The sequence below is a fragment of the Melanerpes formicivorus genome, unplaced genomic scaffold (genome assembly GCF_026170545.1).
Source record: "Melanerpes formicivorus ecotype bairdi unplaced genomic scaffold, bMelFor1.0.p_v2 SCAF_1, whole genome shotgun sequence".
Taxonomy (NCBI): domain Eukaryota; kingdom Metazoa; phylum Chordata; class Aves; order Piciformes; family Picidae; genus Melanerpes; species Melanerpes formicivorus.
The window spans coordinates 56,570,716-56,580,611 of NW_027142353.1; the positions used below are offsets into that span (position 1 = coordinate 56,570,716).

Below are 9,896 nucleotides of genomic sequence, written 5' to 3' on the forward strand. Positions count from 1 at the left end.
TTTTACTTCACAAATACTGTGCATCATATAATGTGGATTTGCTCAGCCTTGAGAGAAGAGGGCTTAGGGGAGACCTTATCATCATGTTCCAGTATTTAAAGGATGGTTATAAAGTAGATGGAGAATCCCTTTCAATGAGGAGTCACATACAAAAGATGAGGGGCAATGGGTGCAAGTCACTGCTGGTGAGCTTCCAGCTGGACACAGAAGGAAAAACTTTCATGATGAGAACAATCAGCCACTGGAATAATCTTCCTGGGCAAGTGGTGGATTCCCCAACACTGGATGCTTTTAAGATTTGCCTGGACAGGCTGCTCATCCCTCTTGTTTAGCCTGTGCTTTGGCCAGGAAAACTTGGATCAGATGATCCTTGAGGTTCTCGACAATCTAGTATTCTATGATAAGTGTACAAAGTAGAGGAGCAAATACTATTGGGAAACTGTAACTGACACAAAGGAAAACTTAGCAGTTTGTGAAAATTCTGTATGTATTCAGAATACAGAATTTCAAACATCTGCTATTTTTAGAAAACCCTTAAGAATTGTTGGTCTTGAGATCAGTAATGTAGTCTAGCTTAATGTCACAGTCATTTGCTTTCTATATTTTTATTGACAATAAAGAAAATCATACATCAGAATGTTTTACTCTATCTAAACCAAGAGAGGCACAAGCAAACTACCTTTGCTTGGTATTTGTAACTTATCACTAGACAATGCCTCTCAACACAAGAATGTCTGATCCCACCCCATGCCAGTTTATTAAACTTTTCTGTCAGGACACTGAGTGCTTCAGTAAACCTTAGTGGCCCTGACCAGACTCATCTGAGGCTTCCAGCCACACACCCCAACAGGAGTTTTATTTAAGCTCCACCCCCACCTGAGCTTTACAGGAAGAACACTGTTTTCTGCATCAGTTACAGCTATGTCTGGCCACAGAGTTATTTGAGCCGTATTTTAACCTGTGGACTGACCTTCTGGACTGATGTTAGCCTTGCTTTGTCACTATGGACCCAGCCAGTGACCACTGATGCTACCTGGCCTGTGCACTGACTTTTTGATATGACCTTGTACCTGCCTCATCACTATGATACTGCCTTATATTCTGGACTTTTAGTTGAACCATTTGGTTGAACTATTTGGTCACCATTTCTGTGTGGATCCTACTTGATTTGCTCAGGCATTGTGGGACTGGGTACTGGCTGGAGAGGCCCCTGAACTGTTGGCGATGTGATTTCCCTCTGACCCTTCCAGTAGGCCCTATGCTTGGTAGTCCCTAATAATTCCTGTTTCCCACTTGGGCCGGCAAAAAAAGAATAGAGTAGCTATAGATATATCTAACATGAAGACAATACACTTATGGGAGGTAGTGGGAAACTTATTGGTAAATTGCAGCAGAGTATAAATACATGAGAAAAACATGAAAACCAGGATGCTGTTCAGTCTGCAGAAGAGAAGGCTCCGAGGTGACCTAATTGTGGCCTTCCAGTATCTGAAGGGGGCCTACAGGAAGGCTGGGGAAGGACTCCTCAGGATCTCAGGTAGTGATAGGACTAGGGGGAATGGAATGAAGCTGGAGGTGGGGAGATTCAGGCTAGATGTGAGGAGGAGGTTCTTCACCATGAGAGTGGTGAAACCCTGGAATGGGTTGTCCAGGGAGGTGGTCGAGGCCCCGTCCCTGGAGGTGTTTAAGACCAGGCTGGATGAGGCTCTGTCCAGCCTGATCTACTGTGGGGTGTCCCTGCCCATGGCAGGGGGGTTGGAACTAGCTGATCCTTGTGGTCCCTTCCAACCCTGAATGAAACTATGAAACTATGCCTTTCTTTCCTATTTCAACAAAAAAGAATATTCATTGCATGACAGTAACTATCAAAACAGACTACCCTGTTACTGCTTTCAACCCTGTGCTCAGATAAAACACTCATCACAGCCTTTTCAAATAAAAGGACAAATAAAAACAGTGCAATCATTTATATTATTTCAATGAACTGTTTGCACTTACCAGAAAGCTTCATTGTTCCAAAACAATATAAAATGTAAACATTGAAACTTTTACCTGTATAGCTCCTGTCATTGGTCTTCCCATAGATGAATTTAAAGTTGCCTTTGACTACAATAAAAAAAAAAGCAAATAGTTTGAAAAGAGCACCAACAAATCATTACAAATCTATACAGTCTTTCCAGCACTGGGTTTTAAGAGTTGATCTAACTCAGGTAAGTTCACACCAGAATTCCCACTTATATTATTCATATGCAATATACTGTCAGTACCTGGCAGACATAAAGATGTTGAACGCTTTAGCTAACACAAATTCACAATGCTGGTTTTTTTATGTCTTTGAATATTTCTGACAGCCCTTTTGAAATAACAATATATAGAAACTTATGAGGCAACAATACTTCCCATTATTCAATTATTGAAATTACTACCTTTAAATTGAACAAGTAATTTACACAAAATACTTCAGTAAGAGAAGAGATTAAGATGAGTACATTTCAAGTTCTACTTTCATGAAGATATACTTTACAATATATACAAATATACTTTAAAACTGACAATGAATATATTTTCTATTAGCTGACATGCTTTATACTGTCCTTCCTGTAATTCTCACTCAGAACCTTATGTTTCACTATTTTAACCACTATCCTCCCCCCCACATTTTTTTGGATTGGGTGTTTGCTTGGTTCTTTTGTTTTGTTTGTTTTGATTTGTTTTGTTCTGTGCTTGTTGGGTCGGGGTGTTTTGTTTTCCATTGAGGCTGAATCTATATTAACAAGGATGAATTTGCAATGTAAAGGATGTAGTACTGTGGACTGAGCAATGCTTCAAAGACTTCTAGCTGTGCTAGTGCAGATAAACACTTCAGTCTTTATTATCCGTATGAAGTGCCTTTTTGTGCACTCCTTTAACAAGACAGCTTTTCCTGTCACAGTGCCATACTAACACAACTGTTGAGAAAAAGAGCAGTCTCAAAGGGAATATATCCAAAGCAGATAACAGAAAGTTCAAAGTAAAGGCTGGACTTCAATGACTTATAATCAAATTTAGGTCTTCTTGAAATTGTTACCTACCCAACAGAATAGAATAGAATAGAATAGAATTGGATAGAATAGAATAGAATAGACCAGACCAGACCAGACCGGACCAGGTTGGAAGAGACCTTTGAGATCATCGCATCCAACCCATCAACCAATCCAACCCACCTAAACAACTAAACCATGGCACCAAGCACCCCATCAAGTCTCCTCCTGAAGTGCACAGACAGTGTTTCAATGACCCACTGACATCTTTCATCTGATCATTTACAACACAATAATCTAGGTTCTCTGCCTTCCATCTGACCAAGTTTTAGATAAATTTTTATTGTAATGATAAGAAAAGGAGAAAAGAGTCACAGTTGCAGCAATCCTAACCTGGTTTATTATATAATAATAATAATAATAATAATAATAATAATAATAATAATAATAATAATAATAAAAAACAAACAACTAGGTTGGAAGAGACCTTCAAGATCATCGTGTCCAACCCAGCAAGCAATCCAACCCACCTAATCAACTAAACCATGGCACCAAGCACCCCATCAAGTCTCCTCCTGAACACCTCCAGCGATGGTGACTCCACCACCTCCCCGGGCAGCCCATTCCAATGGGCAATCACTCTCTCTGTATAGAACTTCTTCCTATCATCCAGCCTAAACCTCCCCTGGCGCATCCTGAGACTGTGTCCTCTTGTTCTGGTACTGGCTGCCTGGGAGAAGAGACCAACCTCTGCCTGTCTACAACCTCCCTTCAGGTAGTTGTAGAGAGCAATAAGGTTGTAGAGAGCAACAAGGTCACCCCTGAGTCTCCTTCTCTCTACTGTGTAAGAGCAGTGTGATCTCCTTTCTTTTTATGTTATAAAAATTAGAGGAATTTTGTATCTAAGAGCACTGTCTTTTCAAATTTGACTGAGACAGTCCAACAGGTTGAATATTTATTGGGAATATGGGACAGTGGACATACCACTAGTGCACAACTTCTGTTTCCACAGAAAACCAGGTTAAAGCGTTATTTGAGAGTTATAATGGGTTAAGTATACCAAAGAATACAACCAACTTTTTCTGATTAAACTAGATGTGGTTTGGAAGCCTGTATTTTGTAAGACTTATTTTCACTTTAACTTTCAGAAAACTTTCCCAAGCCCAAATAACAACCTATCCAGTTCTCCTGCACATAAAAAAATCAGGTTAACACCCTGTATTCTACTACTTTATGCAGTATGTCAGTTGACTTGCAAATGGTTTGTGAGAAAAACAAAAATCAGTATCCATGCCTTGACCAAGAGCAGAGTAGTAAAATTAAAATGAATGAATACATGTAGCTCACTGGAAGAAAAATATTTTGAAAGACCACTTTGTGCAAGGGGTTGAATGGTAAATTTACTTCTGCTAAATCCCTTACTTTCATTAAGAACACAACAGAACAAAAAAGTACCCCAAATCCAGTAGCTAAAGGTCCTGAAGCTGATGTACCAGGAATTTTGGCTGTCACCTGAGTGGACAAAAACAACAGACCACCACCAACACACAAAATAAAACACACAGGGAAAAAAAAACCCAAACCACAACCAACCACCAAAACAAACACCAAAAACTGAAACCCCAAAACCAAATCCCACCCCAAAAAAAAAACCAACCCAAACACCAAACCCCACAAACAAAACAAAACAAACCAAAACAAAACAACAACACACAGAAAATAAAACACACACCCACCAATTAACAACCACACATGGCTTATTATCAGTCTTCCCATATAGTACTTATGGGGAATTCATGGAAATAATGCCTCAATTGCTATAGAAAAGATTTTCATTGCAGAACCAGATTATCCTGGCAAAGAAGTAGCATTAATCAGATAGTTTCAGCTCTTCCTTTCACATATAATATGTACTTCTAAAGTGCAGGTGAAAACTTTCTCCACAGTTTTGAAAAAGATTAAGTCACAGCTAAACAAAGGTAAGAAAATTAATGTCAATCACAGGAATACAGAAAAAAAAGAACAGTAACACATGTTTTTCTAAATCCCACTCTTACTTATCTCAACCTTGTATGTCAACAAGTCATTTGACATGCAGAATATTAAACAAAGACCAACCAAAATAAGTAATGTTGCTCTTTACCACAGCTTTACTTCATTTTCGTAACCAAGAATACACATTTTCAGTTGAAGTTCCCTGTTTGCTCTGGCTTAACTACAAACTCTAAGGCAACTTTTGCTCTCCTCCTTTTTTTATTTAGTTTTTCATATAAATAACTTGAGTTAGACCTTCATGTTTTCAGTAGGGGAAAAAAAAAAGACAAGGGATTCCCAAGGTAAGTTTGTACCAGTGCCAATCAGATCTAGAGCTCTGGAGAAGATCTACACGATTGCAATATACTTTGAAAGGTACTTACAGGGGGTCTTCTACCATGACTTGTTCTTGCTGCCTGTTGAAAAGCTACATCATTTTCTAAATCCTAGAGAAGACAAAATAAAATGTCAACCCTTTTGAAACCACGCTACCCAAAGCCACAATTCCAGAATCTTGTAACTAGTGAAAGCAGAGACACTAAGAAAATAGAAAAACCTTCCCCAAAAATACTTGAAGTTAAATGACAGGTTACATTGACAAATTATATTAGTTGATCTATACTTTTGTTTGTATTTTATATTATGAACTGTAAAAACTCATTCTCAGAAAAATAAAAAACACACTGAGAAAGCAGAATTTTAGTAATCAAATATAACATAAACTTTATTTCTGTTTGAAAACTTACTACTATCACTACTCCTAAATTTTAACATAATGCATTGGCATCACAGACACTAAAAGCTATTACAAGTATCTGTGGTCATGCTGCAAAACTCATGGAACAGAATAGAATAGAATAGAATAGAATAGAATAGAATAGAATAGAATAGAATAGAATAGAATAGAATAGACCAGGTTGGAAAAGACCTTTGAGATCTAGTCCAACCTATCATCCAACACTATCTAATCAACTAACCATGGCACCAAGCATCCCATCCAGTCTCTTCCCAAACACCTCCAGTGATGGTGACTCTACCACCTCCCTGGGCAGCACATTCCAATGGCAAATCACTCTTTCTGTGAAGAACTTCTTCCTAACCTCCAGCCTAAACCTCCCCTGGTGCAGCCTGAGACTGTGTCCTCTTGTTCTAGTGCTGGTTGCCTGGGAGAAGAGACCCAACCCCCCACCTGGCTACAACCTCCCTTCAGGTAGTTGTAGAGAGCAAGAAGGTCTCCCTTGAGCCTCCTCTTCTCCAGGCTCAGCAACCCCAGCTCCCTCAGCCTCTCCTCATAGGGCTTGTGCTCCAAACCCCTCCCCAGCTTTGTTGCCCTTCTCTGGACACATTCCAGCAAGTCAACATCTTTCCTAAACTGAGGGGCCCAGAACTGGACACAGTACACAAGGTGTGGCCTAACCTGCTCCTGCTGGCCACACTATTTCTGATGCAAGCCAGGATGCCATTAGCCTTCTTGGCTACCTGAGTACAGTGCTGACTCATGTTCAGCCTGTTATTGACCAGTATCCCCAGGTCCCTTTCTGCCTGGCCACTCTCCAGCCACTCTGACCCAGCCTGTAGCACTGCATGGGGTTGTTGTGGCCAATGTATAGAACCCAGCACTTAAATGTGTTCAATCTCACACCGTTGGACTCTGCCCATCTGTCCAGCCTGTCGAGGTCCCTCTGCAGAGCTCTCCTAAGCTCTAACAGATCAACTCCTGCCCCCAATTTGGTGTCATCTGCAAACTTACTGATGATGGACTCAATGCCCTCATCCAGATCATCAATAAAGATATTAAAGAGCATGGGGCCCAGCACTGATCCCTGGGGGACACCACTAGTGACTGGCTGCCAGCTGGATGTGGCACCATTAACCACCATTCTCTGGGCTTGGCCCTCCAGCCAGTTCCTAACCCAGTATAGAGTGCTACTGTCCAAGCCAGGGCTGACAGCTTGGCCAGGAGTTTGCCATGGGGGATAGTGTCACAGGCCTTGCTGAAGTCCAGGTAGACTACATCCACAACCTTCCCCACATTCACCAGGCTGGTAACCTGATCACAGGAGATCAGGTTGGTTAAGAAGGACCTGCCCTTCCTAAATCCATGCTGGCTGGGCCTGATCCCTTGGCCATCCTGTAAGTGCTGTGTGATTGCACTCAAGATGACCTGTTCCATAATCTTGCCTGGCACAGAGGTCAGACTGACAGGTCTGTAATTCCCTGGCTCATCCAACTGGCCCTTCTTGTGGATGGGCACCACGTTGGCCAGCTTCCAGTCACCTGGGAATTTAGCACTGGGACTTCACACAAAATCCCATCTTGCAACACTGGCCCTGTTTTGAGCAGGGTGATGACTTTGGACTAAATGGTCCCCTGTGCTGTTCCAATTTCACTATGCCAGCCATTACCAGAAAGCAGTCTGCAGGGTTACCCTAAAACATCCCAGATGCTCTACCAAATACACAAAGACCTGTGGGTCTCCACTCTTATTGCTTCCTCCTTTTGGCTGCAGCACAGTAAGAGATCAATAACCTACTGGCCAGTAGGGAGCCTCTTTTGTCAGAAAACTTGCTCCTGCACACTGTCTGCAATGCACCATGTTGAAAGGGCCTGAATGTGCAAGTAACTTCTATATACTTCAAAAATTCTAATCATTTAAGCTCTCTTAGATCTGATATGAGATGATACACAGGTATTTTGTTGGGATAGGAAATTACCCCCCAAAAAAAAAACAATTCAAAAAGATCCTGGTAAAGATCCTGCGCCAGGGCAAGTTTAGGCTCAAGGTGAGGAGAAAGTTCTTCACTGAGAGAGTTGTTAGCCATTGGAATGGGCTGCCCAGGGAGGTGGTGGAGTCACCATCCCAGGTGTTCAAGAGGAGACTGGACGTGGCACTTGGTGCCATGGTCTAGTCATGAGGTCTGTGGTGACAGGTTGGACTCAATGATCCTCAAAGGTGTCTTCCAACCTTAGTGATACTGTGAAGTTTATGTATTTCTTGCTAAACAAAGAAAATTTCACATCAAAGCAATAGTACACTTGTGCATTACTGTACCTATATATTCTTATCTTGTACTTAGAAGTTAAAATCTTATGTATGGGAAAGGTGGCAAACAGCAAATACGTTTACCTCTGTGTCAAACGTGGGATTATAATCATTGTAGCCAGAATAAAGATCATCTTCATCAACTTCAGGGGCCAGGTGTACATTTTGCATCATTTTTCTGTGAAACATTTAACATGCTAGATATTACCTCACTGGTTTTACAGACATCTTTAAGTGAAATATTAATACCAATAAAGTCTACAAGTTCAAAAGAGCTCCAATTTAATTTTAAATTGGCATCTTTTGAAATTAATCTATGATTAGTCATAAAAAAATACAGAGTTCACCTATAAACAATATTAAATGGCACCTTTTCATTTTGCAATGTTTTTATACCGGTCATGAAAAGAGTTTTCAAGATATTTACCATTAAAACTAAATTATCATGACAGGTATCACTTTTAGAATGGTATCTTTATGTTCTCAGATAATTCAGATTTAAGACCATTCTCTCATATTCTCTCTCATGCCTTTTTCTATTAGGAAAAACGGGAACTGTCAGTCTAATGAAAGACATTTCGTCTGTAGCTTCAAATATTCCTTCCTTTACCTGTGTCCTTACATCAACACAGCCACAATCTCTATGTGCAACATTCTCCATATAATTTTGCCATTTAAATTTCCAAACTAGAATTAACGAAGTCAAGGCTCTAATGTGTCTCGTCACAAATACTTGTGTCTTACATGTCTGCATTCACCTTGTAGTCTTTCCCTCACTGAGGACACTAAGGAGCTCTTTCTGCCTGTGTTTACAAAAATCTTCAGAAGGTAGCATTTGATTGCAGCTGCACCATGACACACATGCACTTCAGCAAGTAAGCCTCGGCCAGGACTGAAGCGCTACACATCCCACTGAGGGGCCGGTTCCCCTCCCGCGGGAGGAGGTCCCCCGCTGCTTCCCGCTCAGCCGGACCCTCCTCTAAAGTGTGATCGGTGCCACGGCGGCCCGAAACCGGCAGGTTTTCTCTGTCACAGCCCGAAGCGGGGGCGGCAGCGGCGACATGCCCCGACGCGGCCCCGCCTTCTCGAGGGCGGCGGAAAGTCACCGCCGCGCCGCACTCTCAGGCAAAGTGCGACAAGTCGGCGAGAGGCTCGGACAACCAACGCGACGGTGCCAGCGTGCCCCCGCAGCGACACGGCGCATACAACCTGCACTGCGCTGCGCTGCACGGAGATCCACACCACAGTTCCGGCCCGGGCCGCGTTGCTAAGGGGAACGCTGGCCGATGCACTCCCCTAAAGCACCGCGCGCGGTCGGAGGCAGATGAGAACGGAACGGGGCATCACCAGGGAGGACTGGCGCATGTGCAGAGCCGCTGCCGAGGCCTCTGCCCCCATGGGGGCATCTCTTGCTGCGAGGGGAGGTTACCGCTGCACATAGGGGCGCATGCGTAGGGCGGGCGGCCCGAAGGCGGCTGTGGAGCTCGTATGAGACGTTGCACTTCAGCACGTCCCGCGCTTGAGAGGACTTCCTCACGGCGCGTGCCTTCACCCCATTTCTTGAGCTCCAGACTAGTGCTGGGCTATGCCCTATGGAGCGTGGTGGGGCTCCATGAGCAGGTACAGCTTTCAGGCAGCAGCTGGCACCTCCAGGCAGAGACCTCATCACAGTCCTGATCACTCTTGGGGTGCTCAGCCACTCAGTTTCTTCCACTGAGCTGAGAAATCCGCTACCAAAACCAAAAGGCTCAATAAATAGTTAGTAAAGCTTCCCATCTGCCATAGTCTCTGAAACGAAA

General features: G+C 42.8%; 1 protein-coding gene across 4 annotated transcripts in view; it reads right to left on the reverse strand.

Moving 5' to 3' along the window:
* The window catches only part of IFT88 (intraflagellar transport 88), a 68,127-nt gene extending 58,706 nt beyond the window's left edge, over positions 1-9,421 (reverse strand). Inside the window, exons 1-5 of one of the 4 annotated variants that reach the window (XM_068144269.1) lie at positions 9,307-9,421; positions 8,182-8,275; positions 5,438-5,500; positions 4,476-4,532; positions 2,053-2,106 (exon numbers count right to left, since the gene is read on the reverse strand). In XM_068144269.1, coding sequence (XP_068000370.1) covers positions 2,053-2,106; positions 4,476-4,532; positions 5,438-5,500; positions 8,182-8,271 — 264 coding nt within the window. In that variant the 5' untranslated portion in view covers positions 8,272-8,275; positions 9,307-9,421. Of the gene's footprint in view, positions 1-2,052; positions 2,107-4,475; positions 4,533-5,437; positions 5,501-8,181; positions 8,276-8,841; positions 9,240-9,306 lie in introns of those variants that run through there. The other 3 variants (XM_068144241.1, XM_068144259.1, XM_068144250.1) reach the window with 3 other exon arrangements.
* Positions 9,422-9,896: the final 475 nt, after the last annotated feature.